Genomic DNA, 17012 nt, shown 5'->3' with positions numbered 1-17012 from the left:
TTATCCACTCTATCTGTCCCCATTGATAACGAATGCATTCACGATATATAGGTAGCCTCCCAGTGTATCTAACCCGGATCACAAATTCATCAATCTAATTTTCCAACTTTCACCATCTTTCTTCCAGGACTTCTCTCCAAAACCTTTCATCATGTCATCGCTGGCTGGCAAGGTGGCTCTCATCAGTGGCTCATCGGCTGGACTCGGAGCAGCCATTGCTCGTGAGCTGTCCAGCCGCGGAGCTTCCGTGGTCATCAACTACCCGAACCAAAGCGAAAAGGAAAATGCGGACAAGGTTCTCAAGAGCCTGAATGGGCCCGGAAAAGCCGTAGAGGCAGACCTGTCAACACCGGAAGGTCCGCAGTTGCTAGCCGATGCGGCCGCAGAAGCCTTCGGCAAAATCGACGTCCTTGTCAACAGCGCTGGCATCAATCGCCCCACGTTTCTCGACGATCCCGACGATGAGAAGGTTGAAAAGACGTGGCATGATATTATCAACCTTAATGCCAGAGGTGTCTTCTTCCTCACCCGCGCCGTGCTCAAGTATTTGTCGCGGGATAGCTCCCGTATCATCAACATCGGCAGCTCTGTGTCGCGTACTCCAGGGCCTGAGTCTAGCATCTACGCGGGTACCAAAGGACTTGTCGAGGTCTATACCCAGTGCTGGGCCACTGAGCTGCCCCGGAAATACGGATGCACCGTCAATGCTGTCGCGCCTGGGCCTGTTGGAACTGACGCCTTCAACGCTGCACCCAGCTTTGTGAGAGAGGCACTGCAGCCCATGATAGATGCGACTCCTGTCGCTCCACGTGTCGGAACACCTGAGGAGGTAGCATGGTCGGTTGCGATGCTGGCTGAGGAAAGGTCGGGCTGGATCAACGGGGCTTATATTCCCATCAACGGAGGATCCAGTATATTTTAGATTGGCATGCACAGCTAGATTGACCATGTCAAACCGAATCAGGACTATGAACTATTTTCGTCCTCCAAGGAAGTCTGCACGTGGTTCTTTGATTGTGATTGCTTTGCAGCTAGAGTCCAGTTCTCATAAGTCAATAAGAACATTTCCGGCTTCCGAGCACAGGTAAAGCAGATAGCCATTGGCCAGCACGCATAAAGAATTCTGTTTCAGATCTCTAACAATAAATCAGTACCAAGCTGCCTTCTATCAGAGAAGAAGGTGCCATATAGAGTGTATCCAGACGGTGGAGTGCTCTGGTTGTCTACTCAATTGCCTAGTTATACACCGCTACGCTAATGCCCGTCAGCGACTTAAAAAGCGACATGCAAAAGGTGAGACGTAAGATAGCTCAGCAAAAATCAATTTACATAAGATTACAACACATCATCACCATCTTACTTTCCATTCACGGTTCCATTCGCCCTTCGAGCCTCGCTCGCCTCCCTGGCTGCATCAACATCTTTACCATCAACCCAACTACCATGAAGTCCGTCCATCAACTTGAACGGCAATTTGATCTCAGCCAGAGGGCCCCGTGTGATGTCCGAAGCCTCAAAGAGTAGCAGGACATTGCGCCCTTCGCGATAGCGATCAGCCACGACAAGAATATAGCCATCCTCGTCGTCAGCACCCTCATGTCTTGGAACGAAGACGGGCTCTTGGAACGTGGTGTCATCACCGTGGCGGTAAGACTGCATGTCTCCCGTTTCAAAGTTATAGCAGACTAGCGTGTTGAAGCCAACATTGCCCTGGGCAGTCTCGTGGTCATTGAGCTTGACCTCGTGCGTGGGATCGACCTTGAGTATCCAAACACGCGAGTATTTCTTGCCCAGAAGACGATCGTCTATGCGACCGAACTCGTTGACTCCATTGACAAGAATGGCTTCCGGATGGACCATCTCATCAGTACTGCCGTTAGGGTCAAATCGGTAGCGAGTGATAGGTGCCGTGACTTTCCTGGGGTCGGTGAAGAATCTCTCACCCTTGGTGTTGGGGAAGAAGGGAAAGTGAACGTCAGTCCAGACGTTAGCATCTAGAACCAGCTTTCCATCCTCCTCATAGGCGTTGATAGTATGAGAGTAGCAGCCCTGGGGTGTCTTGAACCACTTCGCATCCTCAGGCTTGGCGCCGCGACGAGGAATAACGCCCAGCAGCTGGTAGTCCAGCGTCTCATCCCAGTAGAAATGGTCGCCCCCGGCCTTCATCTGCTCCAGGCTGGCCTTGAGGCCATTGACGGGAAACACGACCCAATTGTCGGTAGCCCAGAAGTCATGGATCATGCATGGCCAAGGGGCCTTGAACCAGACCTCCTCTGAGAGCTTGCCGTGCTTGTCGACGGTGAAGGAACAGATGTCAGGTGATGCGTCGCCAGCGGCCTCATAAGAGTAAGAGACCAACTCTCCCGTAGCTGAGTCTGCTTTGGGATGCGCTGTATGCGTGGGAGCGCGGAATGTGCCGTGGTAGTCAATGTAGCCCAAGGTCTCAAGAGTAATGGGGTCAAGCTCCATGGGAGGTGCGTCCTCCTTGAGGGCCATCAACTTGTTATCGTGAAATACAACATGGGTGTTGGCTGTGGTACCCTTGAGGACATTCTGAACGCGAGGATCGTCTGTGTACTTGTTGCGATATCTGCCAAAGAGGGCACGTCTGGCTTCACGCTCGGCGATTAGCTTAGGAGTGCGCACATAGCGCTGCTTGAAGTCAACGTGGCCATCCTTAATGTAGAATGAGCTAACGTTGCCATCGCCATTCAGTGGGATCTCAGTTTCTGCAAAGATGGGTGGGAATGCATGGTCGGGCTGGACGCGGTAGAAGGCGCCGTGGATGGTGCTGGGGATTTCGCCTATGACTTCAAGCTCATAGGCATCTGCTTCAAAGCGCAGATGGTCTTCGTTCCATTTGCTCATAGCATAGTGCTTGGGGAAGCGGGTGCCAGGAACTCCTGGGACTACATGTGCCATGATGGGCGAGCTGGGGCCTAGTAGTCTGTAGAGGCGTCTTTATGGGAATGTATAGATTGTATAGGCACTGCAAGCGCCAAAGTCGTCCTGATATTTGTGCTTTTGGGCTTCTCTTGTCAGTAAAGCCTTGAACCTTTTTATGGTCATCTGGTATAATTATCGACTTTCTATATGTCTGAGCATAAGGTTCAGAATCCCAGCTGCTGTCCGATCGTCCCGTAGCGGGTGGTGCCTCCACCCGAGCATTGAAACATTAGAGTGGGTGATAAAGTTTCATCCCCACCAATGTCTTCCGATGGGCCGATGTATGCGACACAGCAGATGTAGACCACTAAGTGTACCACCTGGGAGGGCACTCATTTCAGTTTTTAGAGCTCGATTTGGGGCGGGGTGAGCGCTCACAAAAAGCCTCTGTGAATCTCGTGAGGACCTGCAAGGATAAGTGACTTTCAAGAATTCAAATTCCAGCTTTGCATTATTTGAGTTTTACCGGTCTATCCTAATTCTTAACCAGCTCGCCCGAAATGATCCAGTGGTACGCATCTTCAGAGCTGCAGTCGCATCATGACAGTGCGTTCCGTTCTCGGTTGGCTGGAACAAAATGCCTTCCCCCGGGTCACGATGAAGCCAGTTTCCAGCGTGTCGTGAATGAGTTTCGAGCGATCATAGGAGACGAAAACGTCGTAATTGACGAAGGGCTGGCCAACTTCCGCGACCCATATCCCTTATTCGAAGAGGGATTTGAGGCGTCTGCTGGACTCTGGTAAGACCTTTGATTTGTACTATTGCGACCTTGCTCACACGACTGCAGTCCGTCGACTGTTGAAGAGATCCAGGCGATTCTCAAGATAGCCAACCAACACCGTATTCCGTTGTGGACATGCTCGCAAGGAAAGAATTTTGGGTATGCTTGAGGCAGATTCCGTCATGTCAAAAGCATTTCAGCTAATTCCTTCATAGATACGGGGGACCCGCTCCTCGGGTCTCGGGATCCATGGTGCTTTCTCTCCATCGAATGAACCGTATTCTGGAAGTGAATGAGAAACTTTCCTACATTGTAGTTGAGCCCGGCGTCACTTTCTTTGACGTCTTCAACTACATTGCGGAGAACAAGCTTGATCTATGGGTGTCTGTCCCGGCTTTGGGATGGGGAAGCGTCGTGGGAAACGTACGTCAATCTTAGGGTCTCCATCGCAGCAGCTTTACTGACGGGTCGTTAGACTCTGGACCGTGGCCACGGTTACACTACCTCTGGTGACCGTCAGCACTTCATTGGCAGTCTAGAAGTTCTTTTGGCCTCAGGAGAACTCCTCCGTACAGGACAATGGGCCGTGCCTAATTCCCCTAGCGCACATGCTTGTCCCAATAGCTTCGGCCCTCAAATTGATGGCCTCTTCTTGCAGAGCAATCTGGGCATCGTGACCAAGATGGCTGTGGCTCTCGACGTGGCGCCTCCGTCTTTCATGGATGTCAAAGTTCATTGTCCCGAGGTTGAAGACATCGCGCCCCTCATTGACACCCTCCAGCAGCTGAACCGTGAGGGCATCACCCAAAGCCACCACATGATCACCAACATCAATCATTTTGCCTCGCACGATGCCCCCAAGCACCAGCAGCAAAGCGTGCCAGGGCCTTTAACACCTGAGAGTATAGCTGCGTTGAAGAAAAAGTACAATACCGGGTACTGGCGATGCTCGGTGTCTTTCTATGGGCCTAGACAAATGGTTCTGGCCCGTTGGAGTAGATTGCAAGAGGTCGTCGCCCTAAGAGTTCCCAACGCTTGGATTGAGAACACGCTCTTCGAGGGCAAGGATGGCAAGCCGGTAGACAACATCCAGATTGGAACGCTCGCTGCGGGTATTCCCTCAATGGGCGCCGTCAAGCTCGCAGAGTATAATCTTCCAGCGGATGGTACAGGGGCGGGAGCTCATATCGACACTACACTCATCCTTCCTTGCGAGGGTGATACAGTCCTGAAATGGTTCCGCAAGGCAAGGGCTATTATGGAGGAGCAAGGAGTCGATCCTTTTATAGGCTGTCACGTCTTCTCAAAGTATATACTGTTTGTTCAGGAATATGTCTTTGACAAGTCTAACAAAAACGCACGTGAAGGTGGGCGCAAGGTAGTCAAAGCCTTGCTTGCTGAGGCAAAATTAAATGGGTTCGCCAACTATAGATCTCATGTTCAACACATGGGTGAGTACGGTTTCAAGACTCCGCATACATGTCACTAACAATTCCAGATGCTGTTCAAAATTTATATTCGTACAACGGCCACATTTATAGGAGATTCGTCGAGACTCTAAAGGTACGTCGGCGGCCAATCATCTATCTACCGTGTTACCGATTCTAACCTTCCACTGCCAGGCTGCCGTAGACCCCAATGGAATCTTGTCGCCTGGTAAGCAGGGAATATGGCCTCTCAATAATTTGGTTCATTTACCATCTCGTGGCGTCTGAGTTGAGTAGATTGCTTAGAATGGAGATACCATATACAGGACTTGTTCATGCACTCATGAAGTATATATAACAATTAAGTAAACTATCTAAACACCACGGTTTATCTTATAAGGCTTTTGAGCAATTGTGAAAGCGGAATCATCTACCAGATGTGTTGATTTCAGAGGTAAGACACAGTCAAAATGCCGGTATTTTCATCTATATGAATCACCTTAGTTTATGGTATTTGCAGGATATTTAACGCCGAGTGATAATACGGCAACATATAAGCTCTAAAGAGAAAAACGACTGATGTGAATAAATGTTTTTTATGGCTATCTATATCTGTGTCAATAGCTCAATAGCTCAATAGATCAATAGGTAATTGTGCCATCAACTACTTTAACATTCTTGTCAAGCTTAACAGCCGACTTTACTGCGTCTTCATGCCGTAACGCTCCAACCTCGACATCTGAAACCAGTGAGAAGTCATATTTAAGCAGCTTTGTGGTTCCCGGTACGCTGTATCTCTCTGAGAGTCCGGATACATCCGAAACAGTTCCTAGATCCACAATGAGAGACTCCTTGACACCAAAGACAGCATCGGAAGTCTCATACGGGTCACCGCGAATATAGAGCGCCCTTCCCAGGTCAGCATGATAGTCTCAATTGGTTCATTAGTGTGGCTTACGTTATTAAAGGATCATATCCGTCCTTGTTGAATTTGAAGTGCATATGGCTTGGGCGGTAAATATGTCGATTCAAGGCCTTCAAAAGATCTCCGACAGGCCCGTCGCCGGGTATTGGGTAAGGGACGGGGACAATAGCTTTGAAGTTGAAGTTTCCTTCACTGTCGCTGCGTAGTATAGCTCTGTTATCGAAGCCTTTCCGGTCTGCATACTGCACATCATAGAAGCCCTTGGAGTCGGTCTCCCAGACATCGACCTCGACGTCTTCTAGCGGGTTGCCTTGAGAGTCTCGTACTGTACATACCACCAAGAGTGGTTCGCCCTCTGGATCATGAGAAATGGTATCACCAGAAGCCACGTTCTCAGCACCGTGTGCATGGAAGGGACCAAGAACAGTCCCCTCGGTAGATGTAGGTGGCTTGGGGTGATCAATTGAATCAACTAGAAGTGACAGTCCGAGTACATCAGACAAGAGAATGAATTCTTGTCTGGTGTCGCTGCAAATCTTTCCAGTTCTGGTTAGGAACTGAACAGCTTTCTCCCATTCTGCCGTGCTGAGACGAGTCTCACGCGCAAAGTCGTGGAGATGTTGAACTAGCCTCTCAAAAATGAAACGTGTTCGTGGATCTGGGCAGTTGGAGTTGATCGCCACGACATTTTCAGTAATGTTATCAGTTGTGAGATCCTTGAGAAGGGGAATGCCTGGCTGAGTGTGTGCCATGGTGAACAGAGGCGCGATGGCGAATACTGGATATGATTGAGATGAGACTGTACAAGGACCCTGTGTTTGTTAATCATTGCATGTTCCAGATTTGGCGGCACGGTCACGGATGTCTTTAGAGGCCGTTCCCACCGAGACGTACCCGTGAAGTGCCGACGGCGGTGGGGCCGGTGGGCACGGAAAAGCCGGGTGGCTCGAAGTTCGGTGGCTAGGTGCGTCTCGCAGATCGGGAACCGGAACTGAGATAAAGCAAAGGAATTTACTTTGACAGAATAGCATGAGATTGTTCTCAAATCATATCCCCAAGAAGAGACACGGATATTCAAGATGGAGCCCTTTGTGTACAGCCCTCTCCCCCACAAGATCATCTTTGGACGAGGTTCAATCCGTCAACTTCCGCAATGCCTGCAACAACTTGGCTTCCGACGGGCCCTCGTCCTATCAACCCCCCACCAGATTGACCAAGCAAAGCAAATCACCGAAATTCTTCAGTCGTACGTGGAAGCCAGCTGGATCTTCTCCGAGGCCGCCATGCACACTCCCTTGAATGTTACAGAGAAGGCCCTCAGATTTTGCCAGCAGAACAACCCCGACGTTCTGGTGTCTGTTGGGGGCGGTAGTACCACGGGACTTGGCAAAGCCATCAACTTTCGCAAAGGGATATACCACATCTCTATTCCTACAACATATGCTGGTAGTGAGGTGACTCCAATTCTCGGAGAAACCGTCGATGGCATCAAAACGACCAAGACGCAGATTGAAATCTTGCCTAAAACCGTTATATACGATGTCGATTTGACCCTCACGCTTCCTCTTCCCATGTCGCTCACCAGCATCATCAACGCTATCGCCCATGGTGTCGAGGCTCTCTACGCCCCCAACACGAACCCTATCGTCAGTCTAATGGCCGCTGAAGGTGTACGGTCTCTCGCAAACGGATCACTTGAGCTACTCGACGATCCCGATTCCATCGTCGCTCGATCGATTTGCCAATATGGAGCTTGGCTCTGCGGAACATGCTTAGGTAGCGTTGGGATGTCTTTGCATCACAAGCTATGCCATACATTAGGTGGCTCTTTCAACTTGCCCCATGCCGAGACACACACGATTGTTCTCCCGCACGCCTTGGCGTACAATGCTCCCAAGGTTCCCCAGGCGATGAAGGTTCTGGCTGGGGTGCTTCCGGACAGCCAAGGGGATGCTCTACGGGGCCTGAACACGTTACTTAACAAGCTTGGTGTTCCACGAAGCTTGAAGTCCATTGGATTTAAGGAGGAAGATATTGACAAGGCGGCTGATATTGCCGTTAGTAAGTCTTATGCCAACCCAAGGGAAATTGATAGAGATCTCATACGGGAGGTCATCAGGAGAGCATGGGCTGGCGAGGATGCAAAGGTAGATTTGTAACGCAGACCTGATAGGAGCTGATAAAATATAATGATCCTCTCAAGCCTCTTTTTCGACTCATGTGGTATTCGGATGCGGTGTCCCTGTAGCTTGCATACGACGGTATGATTACAGGGTATCCAGTCACCAGACCGATATTCACTTTATTGAACTAACCTACCGTCTGGCAACGCAGCAAGTCATGACTTTCACACACATTCTAGCTCTTAAAGGTATACTTGACGAAGATGAAATCAGTGCCAAGAGCTGTCATTCAATAAGTTTTCTGTATTGCGCAACGTTGAATGACATAAGATGCGTCTAATTCTCAATCGTCTATCTGCATAAGACTGCCTTCACCCCTGTTGACTCAGTTCCAAGACTCAATAGCTACGACGACTCGCTTACTCAAAAGTTCGCTGCCTCTGCGCATTCTGCCTTGATCAATGTCGCATGAGCTTGACTTCTAACGCTGATCCTGACCTCGTAAGGCTTCTCTATCCCGATCTCGAACGGCTTTCCAACTGGAATTGGATGGCCTGGAACTTCATGGAAGTCAAAGCAGTACAGTAGGCGCGCGATCAACAGGTGGAGACTGTTACTAGCAATGACCCATCCGGGGCACACTCGGCGGCCTAGTTGGTTAACTCTTTAGTCGCGTAATGTTTGAATGTATGCGTAGCTTGACTCACCTGCTCCAAATGCTAGATGTCCCTTGATGGGCTTGTCAAGGTCCTCGTTCATAAATCTCTCGGGCCAGAAGGTCTCCGGATTCTCGTACTCAGAGTTATCCATGTGAACGCCCCAGCTGTTCCAGATCACGTTAGTCCCCGCTGGAATGTTGTACCCTTCAAAGGAGTCATCCTCAATCAAGGAATGGGCAATTTCTGGCAACGAAATGCTAACTACTTGTCAGTCTATCACACAAGAACGATGCAGAACCGCACTGTGATGTTTTTTCTTTACTTACTTCCATCGAAGAACTTCTTTGCCAATAGCTTTGATGTAGGGCAAACTTGCAATATCGCTCGCGACCGGAAGTCTCTGCGCATCTGCACCACAAACCTTGTCCAAGTCCTGACGTGCGCGCTGTACAAAGTCTGGAAACAATGCTGCACCAGCTACAAGCTGGTTCAAAGCCACGCGAGTGGTATCAGATCCCGCCTCGATGAGAGATCCGGCGAGAAAAACTGTTGACTCGTGGTCAAGCACCTGATCTCGTCCAAGCCTTTTAAACTCGGAGACGAAGCACGTCACGTTCTTTCCTTGCTGTTCTCGAGCATTAAGAGTCTCAAATTCTTCAGAAAAGTTCCTAGATTGAAGTCAGTGGCGGCCAGATATCACGAGTGTGGAGGGAATAGACTTCTTAGATTGTTCAAAGACGCTGTCGCCCCACCATCTCCATGGCTGAATGGCTTTCGGGAGAGGAATGTATGCCAAGAAAGGAAATGAGTCGATCAAGCTGGAGCCAGGCTCAAACATCTTCATGATCTCGTTGTTGGTCTCGATGATTCTGTCAACGTTGGCGTCTCCCATCTTTGTCCTTCGCCCAAACACCATGCTCATGATGAGAGAGCTGGCATATCGAGCATTTGCTTGGTTCCACAGATCAGGCTCCGTGAGGTAGTCGTACAGCAGTGTTCGTGACTCGACATCCTGGAGGGGAGCGAAGACGTTGCGGTTTCCAGGGCCGATGATCTCGTGTATGAGCTTGCGCTCCCACTTCCAGAGGTTGCCGTACGGCATAAATACGACGCGTTTTCCACCCGAGGCAACGTCTCCAGGCATCGGCAGATTCTGCCGCGAGATATAGCGTGCCCCGCGCTTGTCGAGAAGCTCATTGGCGATGCGCTGCGAGTTCATGAATATCCAATAATTGGAGCCTACCTTGAGAGTGAACCTGTTGGATTAGATTTTGAAAGTGCTTGGTCTTAGTGCGATTCTATTTGTGACACGTACATTTCGCCATATTTCCTGGCCAGTTTATGGAGGTACAGACGTCGCCCAGCTGTATCGGTTGGGATCTGTAGCATGTTCCTAAACAGAGGTACACCGGGCACGAGGTTAGGAAACTTGTACTTTCGATGGAACCTGAGCCATAGCACAGTACGATATAGGATCCATAACAGTATCAGAGCGATACCCAACGGTATCACTTGAATATGTCGCCCAGCCATTTTCATGACGGTATTGACTAGTAATGATGGACTTCGGAAATTTACACTCGGTGGTCCCAATTCTTACAGTGGATTACCAAGCGAATACGTTCCTCGAGAAAACGAAATTAAATATAGACAACTTATAATGACAACAACGGAACTACCAGGCGATGCAATTCCAGTTTCTCATCACCCACCTACTGCGAAAGAGTTTGGTGGGCAAACGCCCCACCGCTCACCTCCCCACCCTATACTATCCCCGATTACACAGCATTTGGGTGGCATAGTGCTCAGCAGAGGTTAAACAGTGTATCCCGAGAAATTATGGATCTATAATTGTGCCATCAGCTAACCGCTCAAGTAATGTGCTGACTCGCTATCTGGAAATGGGCTCGGGTTTACCCTATTTTCGTGCAAGAGCCTCGGTGGAGTAAAAACAGTGCTCAAACGCGTTGTCAACGTGATCAACAGTCGTAGCCATCCAGCTTCAGTGAGCTTATATAAAGGAATATTTAAATACCAGAAAGACTAGCTATGATACACCTAGACTGACACTTAATTCCAAAGAATCTCTTCTTGACTCCTCTTATCTATCTATCGATGACAATGAGCTCAGGTGATAACACAAACGGTTGGTCAACCATACCATTTATCATCAATGGGAAAGATGTTACCTCGAAAGCATCATTTCCTGTAAATAACCCTGCCAGCTCTGAAAAGCTCTGGAGTGGTTCATCTGCCTCAATCAGCGATGCAACTGGGGCCGTCGAGGTAGCTCAAGCGGCTTTCGCGTTGTGGTCTCAGACAAAGCCGAGTTTCAGGAGAGACATTCTGTTCCGGGCCGCAGATCTCTTCATTAGCAGAAAAGAGGAATTGTTCGCCTATCAAGCCCAGGAGACGGGTGCGGGGCGGCAATTTATGGAGATCAATATCCAGGCCACGGCGCAGATACTGAGAGATATCGGAGGGAGAATTGAGGCGGCACTTGAAGGTTCGGTTCCAGCGACGGCCGAGCAGGGCTCCCATGCCATTGTAGTCAAGGAACCGTATGGCGTTGTTCTCGCAATTGCACCGTGGTATGTAATGAAAACTAGTCGCATTCGGACCGAGAACTGACGATCTTTTCTTTCCTTCCACCGCAGGAATGCCCCATACGTGCTCGGAGCACGATCAGTTGCGTTTGCCCTCGCAACGGGAAACACAACGGTTCTCAAGGGTTCCGAGCTGAGCCCGCGTGTGTTCTGGGCAATCGGCGATGTTTTTCGACAGGCTGGCCTGCCGGACGGTTGCCTCAACGTAATTTACCACCGAACTGCAGATGCCGCTGCGGTGACGGACGCGTTGATTGCGCATCCGGCGATCAAGAAGATCAACTTTACTGGCAGCACTCTCGTCGGAAGCATCATCGCCAGTTTGGCGGGGAAGCACGTCAAGCCGCTTTTACTTGAGCTTGGCGGGAAAGCGAGTGCAATTGTCCTAAAGGACGCCGACGTGAAAAAGGCCGCGACAAGTTGCGCCGTGGGCGCATTCATCCACGTGAGTTTGGCCGTGAAGTATTTGTGTTGAATCGATATGTACTCATCATATCTAGGGCGGTCAGGTGTGCATGTCGACGGAGCGCATTCTCGTGCACCGATCGATCAGTGATGAGTTCAGCGCGGCACTCAAAGAGGCCACGCAGGGACTATTCGGGCCCGAGAAACCGCCGTTCGTGCTAGTGAATTCAGCGGCGGTGCAGAAAAACAAGGGTCTCATCGCCGACGCGGTCGCCAAGGGCGCGACGACCCTCCTGGGCGACGCCGATGCTGCAGAGGACCAACCCACCAAGATGAGACCCGTCATCGTCTCCAACGTGTCCAAAGAAATGAACATCTACCATACCGAGTCTTTCGGGCCTACCGTTTCTTTGCTGACTTTTGACACGGAGGAGGAAGCTCTCGCAATCGCCAATGACACCGACTACGGGCTCTCGGGGGCTGTATTCTCCGAGGACCTGAAGGCCGCTATGAGGGTCGCTAGGAAGTACGAAACTGGGGCCGTCCACATCAACTCCATGACCGTGCACGACGAGGCGGCGCTGGTGCACGGCGGGGCTAAGAAGAGTGGCTACGGGAGGTTCAATGCCAGCCAAGGACTGGCTGAGTTTCTGAGGTACAAGACCATCACTTGGAGGGAGTAAAGTGGCGGAGGCGTCCAATGATACGAGCCTTGTTCATCAGCCGGTAAATAGCGTGCTCTTTTGTGCGCAGCCGAGAGTACCATGGAGTATAGACAAATCTGCCTACGTTGATGTAGGGTACGCGGACACCGAGTAATGCCCGAAACTCTAGCTACAGACACTGCTCTTAATCTTAACCCTCCATACTGGGCTAGTCTCACGATCTTTCCCCGCAATCTTATCCCCCACATTTTCGGGAATAGATTTGTCAACCCCAGGATCCTTCTTCAGTCCAAACCCAACCTGGGGGCACTTGTAATTCCTTTCATCTCCCTCATACCCACTTTCCATTAGCTCACTCGAAATGTCTTGTCAAACCAACACCTCCACGCAGCAAGTCACTGGTGAAAATGTCGACAAACCATCCAACCGACAAAGTTGCGGCTTCTCCTGCGATCAATGTCACGCCAGCTTTAATCGCCTAGCTCATCTACGACGTCACGAGCTCACGCGCAAGTCGCTTCTTTTTGCTATGTCTCAGAGGACTGTCCACCACTGACTATCTGCAGATGGAAGCGAGAAGCCGTACAACTGCATGTATTGCTCCCTAACATCTTCCAGAAAAGATGTCATTGTCCGGCATACCAGAAACTTCCATCACGGCCTTGGTAATAGAAAGTCTTCTGGCTTTCGGGGCAGGCGTCGCACCAATTCACATCCCGGAGCTTCTCGCCCAAGAGGCTCAAAGAATGGTTCTGCGCGAGCATCGCCTGCCACGACGACGGCTCGGGGACAGCAAAATCGCCATTCAGAGGGACTTGACCATGTGATCGAGGAGCGCGACGAGTCGCCGACAAACAATGAAGTAGACGGATCTCAAAGCAGCCAGGCTAATTCTCTGGACATTGCCATGCCCTCGCAGCCCGACATGTTTCCCCCCTATATTTCAGGGAGTCCCTTAGAATTCAATGCTTCATTCATGGACCCCGAGCTCATCAACACAAATCTTTCGGCCATGTTCGACCTCGACGCGCTCCTGGCTGATGCCCAAGGACTTTTTGGCCAGGTCTCAAACTGCAATCCCCCAGAGATACCGATCCTAGCCCTGGAACCGCCGATACCCAACAGACCGGCCATTCTCGACCAGTCAGACAACCCTCCTAGCCCGCGCAATCTTGTGCCAAACGACGATAAATGCGAGAATGCTTGGGCCAACCTCACCAAATATCCGGTCCACATACTCGCTTCGCTTCGCTTTCCTTCAAAATATGCAGTGAGACGGTTCGTCAAGGCTTTTTTTAAGCATATTTCTCCTCATATACCCATAATACACGAACCGACCTTTGACATCGCAACGACGCCATGTAACCAATATCTCATCTTGAGTGATGCAATAGAGGTGCTAAAAGTGATACAGCTCCCCTCCTGCTTGCTCTAATGGCCTGCAGCGCTGTGTATCTTGGTGAATACTCCAGAGCTACATCGATGCATACCATCTCTGTACAGCTTGTCTTCGAGGTAGGACAGTCCTCCGAGTACTCAAATGATGAAACCTAGTTAACAGAGGAACCAGCATGAACGGATGGTTGCTTTCAACAAGGCTGATCCCGAGACTCTGACGTGGATGCTGCAGACATATTTACTCCTCGCCTATTTTGAGATTCACTGCGGCTCAGAGGACAAAAGAGGCCATGCGTTCCCTCACTGCGTCAAGGTTAATCCTAACTACAGAACATTTCGCCTAGCTAGGGCTAACTCTTACGATTTCAGCTTGTACAAGAAGCACTCAGCGACCTGCAGGCGAGCCCGCCAGCCACGTACAAAGATTGGGTACGCTGGGAGAGTCTAAACAGGTATTTACACTTACTCCATATGCCCGTTATGATTGTTCACAGTATGATAGGTGCATCTCGTCTACGATTCTTATAGGTGGCACTGTCTGCTCCAAAGAACAAGAAGCGTGGATTCCAACCCCTATGGTCGAAGCCAGATTCGCTCTGCCGTCAAGCAACGCAGAGTGGCTAAAAGAAGAGTCCAGCTGGGGCACGCCGACCGAAGTTCTATACAGCAACGATGCACTGGATAGCATCATCGGCGGTCAAACACCATCCATGCCAGTGAGCGAATTTGGTCTCGTAACCATTGCAGCTGCCCTTCTCTACAGGATATGCTCATTTGAGCTACTAACAGGCTCACGCGACGGGGAACTCTACGCAGAATTCGGCAAGAAGATGGAGCAGTCGTTGAAAGTTCTCGATGCGATTCTCAAAGCTCGTATGGTCCAATATGAAGGCGGACTGGCACCGAATCCCACTGTTCACTGCGCCAGATCATTACTGAACTCAGCTTTCTACCATCTCTACGCTAGTGTTCCGCTGTCTGTCATGAAGAAGATACTCTGGTCGCCCGCCAGCCTCGATGATCCAGAAATCAGGAACGTTTTAAACGTGGCCATCTCGCCTGAACTCTACCAGGCACTCCTGAATGCCGCGGATCAGCTACAATTCGACTGCCGGGTGGGTTTATCTTACATCAAAAAATTAGCACCCATAATCTTCGGGCCTGAAAGTGCGGTCGGCGCCTTAGAGGGCTGTAAGTCTCCCATACCTTACTTGACCTCCGTTCGGCAGCTAACTTGTACGCAGGCCTCCTTCTGTGTTGGTACCTTCAATTCGCGCAATCTCGTGTATCGGAGAACGGGTCACGCGATATTCTTAATGCATCAATAAATGAGAGCTTTGCAGAGGTTGTGGACCTGCAACTGGAGGATCATGGCCTACAATCAGTCTTACCGCTTGCCGTGTCAGCAGAGCTTCTCTCGGATGGCTCCGTGTGGAAATGTAAGCTTGAGCCCCTGTAGTCAGTGCTTCTAAGAAGATGCTAATATGCGCAGGGCCTCCTGCCGTGTCGCAAAAGCTGAAATCATTGATTAAGAAATTAGAGGATTCAGACAATACCATACATGTTGCAACGGCTAACCCACTATAGCGACAGTTCAGGGAGCACAATGCTCCCGTAAACATAATTTCAATGTAATAAAAACCCTCGTCGCCGAATTGGCCATCTTAAACTATTTCCAGTCATTCCGTACATAGAGAACAGTGGTGGTCAAGAGGATGAAATCTGATCCAAGTGAAGTGGACGAAATATTTCTAAGACATGAAGAAAGAAACACTCGATATATTATACATATCATCATATCCTTTCTCCCCCGTTGCCATTCGCAAAACCGCTTCATTCATCGACTTTATCGTGACAAGTGGGCCAGTATGGGTGGGTAGCTTCTGGGTGGGACATTGGTGGTACATGGCCGAACGATTGACCTTCTTATATGCTACCTATTTTGAATTCATTGATCTACGGCGGGCCACTAGCGACTCTCCTTCGGGCGCGAAACAAAATTGATCTTAAGTAGTAGAAAAGGCTAGAGTTGATATGTACTGCAGGTTTGAACACTAGCAGAATGACAACTCGCAAAGAATATGTCTTCAAAGTCATTAATGGCATCCCAATAGCTGCAGATGTATACTTCAGGAAGACCATGACCGCTTCGAAGCTTCCAATAGGTGCGCAAACTGTCCAGCCTAGTTTCTGCAAGACATCTAACACGTTGAGCTACAGCATTACATTTCCACGGCGGGAATTTCACGGTCGGCTCGAAACAAATGCTTTCGAGGGACCAGTCAGAAAAGCTGTTGGACTTGGGTTTTGTGGTTGTATCTGCCAACTACCGACTGGCTCCCACGGTTACGGTCTTTGACGGACCAGTCAAAGATGCACTGGACGCATATGAATGGTCACAGACCAAGTTACCTGGACTCCTCCTTGAAGATGCGCATATAAAAGCCGATGGATCTCGGATTGTGACCTGGGGTCATTCTTGCGGCGGCACCTTGGCCCTTCTGACGGTGAGTAAATACCAATGAGCTCTGCCTCGTGTATATGTTGCTGATGCACGACGCTCTAGGCCAGTTCAATCGCACCGCCTCGCGCGATCCTCGACATCTACGGTATCAAGTACCTCGCGGACTCGGCATTCCATACACCTCTACCTGCACCTCCAGGCGCCCCTCAGATCGATCAAGACTTCGCAAGCCAGATCTGGAAGGATGACCAGCCTCCCACTTCAGCACCTCCTCCTGTTGGGCCGAAAGGGCCCAACCTGGGCAACTACCGTGTTGCCTGGATGTTTGATCAGCTTGGTAAGGGAACCCACTTGAAGACGGTCGTGGGAGATGGCGAATACGGCCGTGTAGATCCCGCTTCACTGTTTTCCAAGGGACAATTCCCTCCCACATTCTTTATCCATGGCACTGAAGATAGGTTGGTGCCGGCGAGGCTATCACAGCGGGCACACGATGAGCTCAAAAGTAACGGTATCGAGATGGAATTGTTCCTAGTGGAAGGAGGACAGCATGGCTTTGATGACATCGGGAAGCCCGAGAATGCACTTGAGCTTTTGGGAAAGGGTTTTGAGTTCCTCAAGGCCCATGTCTAATATGATACTGTATTGGAGGGAATAGGTTTCGAGAGGACAG

At 50.1% G+C, this 17012-nt stretch overlaps 9 protein-coding genes across 9 annotated transcripts; 6 read left to right on the top strand and 3 right to left on the bottom strand.

Moving 5' to 3' along the window:
• Positions 1-151: 151 nt before the first annotated feature.
• FMAN_01921 (uncharacterized protein) lies at positions 152-922 on the top strand (the record flags this gene model as incomplete). The annotated part of the gene is made up of 1 exon (XM_041824434.1): positions 152-922. One exon carries the CDS (start codon positions 152-154, stop codon positions 920-922), a length of 771 nt encoding a protein of 256 aa, XP_041677270.1.
• A 434-nt stretch (positions 923-1356) lies between these two features.
• FMAN_01920 (uncharacterized protein) lies at positions 1357-2922 on the bottom strand (the record flags this gene model as incomplete). Its single annotated transcript, XM_041824423.1, has 1 exon — positions 1357-2922. The coding sequence occupies one exon, from the start codon at positions 2920-2922 to the stop codon at positions 1357-1359; it is 1566 nt and encodes a 521-aa protein (XP_041677269.1).
• A 285-nt stretch (positions 2923-3207) lies between these two features.
• On the top strand, positions 3208-5382 carry FMAN_01919 (uncharacterized protein; the record flags this gene model as incomplete). The annotated part of the gene is made up of 7 exons (XM_041824412.1): positions 3208-3227; positions 3437-3685; positions 3734-3826; positions 3883-4090; positions 4143-5118; positions 5166-5230; positions 5290-5382. The coding sequence occupies 7 exons, from the start codon at positions 3208-3210 to the stop codon at positions 5380-5382; spliced, it is 1704 nt and encodes a 567-aa protein (XP_041677268.1).
• A 353-nt stretch (positions 5383-5735) lies between these two features.
• On the bottom strand, positions 5736-6771 carry FMAN_01918 (putative catechol dioxygenase; the record flags this gene model as incomplete). The annotated part of the gene is made up of 2 exons (XM_041824401.1): positions 5736-6003; positions 6053-6771. 2 exons carry the CDS (start codon positions 6769-6771, stop codon positions 5736-5738), a joined length of 987 nt encoding a protein of 328 aa, XP_041677267.1.
• A 327-nt stretch (positions 6772-7098) lies between these two features.
• On the top strand, positions 7099-8178 carry FMAN_01917 (putative alcohol dehydrogenase, class IV; the record flags this gene model as incomplete). The annotated part of the gene is made up of 1 exon (XM_041824390.1): positions 7099-8178. One exon carries the CDS (start codon positions 7099-7101, stop codon positions 8176-8178), a length of 1080 nt encoding a protein of 359 aa, XP_041677266.1.
• Positions 8179-8565: 387 nt separating this feature from the next.
• On the bottom strand, positions 8566-10334 carry FMAN_01916 (uncharacterized protein; the record flags this gene model as incomplete). The annotated part of the gene is made up of 5 exons (XM_041824379.1): positions 8566-8792; positions 8850-9058; positions 9128-9469; positions 9521-10057; positions 10117-10334. The coding sequence occupies 5 exons, from the start codon at positions 10332-10334 to the stop codon at positions 8566-8568; spliced, it is 1533 nt and encodes a 510-aa protein (XP_041677265.1).
• Positions 10335-10922: 588 nt separating this feature from the next.
• On the top strand, positions 10923-12495 carry FMAN_01915 (putative NAD-dependent aldehyde dehydrogenases; the record flags this gene model as incomplete). The annotated part of the gene is made up of 3 exons (XM_041824366.1): positions 10923-11392; positions 11459-11852; positions 11908-12495. 3 exons carry the CDS (start codon positions 10923-10925, stop codon positions 12493-12495), a joined length of 1452 nt encoding a protein of 483 aa, XP_041677264.1.
• Positions 12496-13069: 574 nt separating this feature from the next.
• Positions 13070-15462, top strand: FMAN_01914 (uncharacterized protein; the record flags this gene model as incomplete). Its single annotated transcript, XM_041824355.1, has 7 exons — positions 13070-13838; positions 13892-13992; positions 14048-14188; positions 14245-14327; positions 14378-15066; positions 15120-15314; positions 15368-15462. 7 exons carry the CDS (start codon positions 13070-13072, stop codon positions 15460-15462), a joined length of 2073 nt encoding a protein of 690 aa, XP_041677263.1.
• Positions 15463-15937: 475 nt separating this feature from the next.
• On the top strand, positions 15938-16972 carry FMAN_01913 (uncharacterized protein; the record flags this gene model as incomplete). The annotated part of the gene is made up of 3 exons (XM_041824344.1): positions 15938-16040; positions 16096-16382; positions 16442-16972. The coding sequence occupies 3 exons, from the start codon at positions 15938-15940 to the stop codon at positions 16970-16972; spliced, it is 921 nt and encodes a 306-aa protein (XP_041677262.1).
• Between the last annotated feature and the right edge of the window lie 40 nt (positions 16973-17012).

The sequence above is a fragment of the Fusarium mangiferae genome, assembly GCF_900044065.1.
Source record: "Fusarium mangiferae strain MRC7560 genome assembly, contig: FMAN_scaffold001, whole genome shotgun sequence".
Lineage (NCBI taxonomy): Eukaryota > Fungi > Ascomycota > Sordariomycetes > Hypocreales > Nectriaceae > Fusarium > Fusarium mangiferae.
The sequence above is the reverse complement of the archived record's forward strand: the minus strand, read 5'-3'. Positions and strand labels throughout refer to the sequence as shown.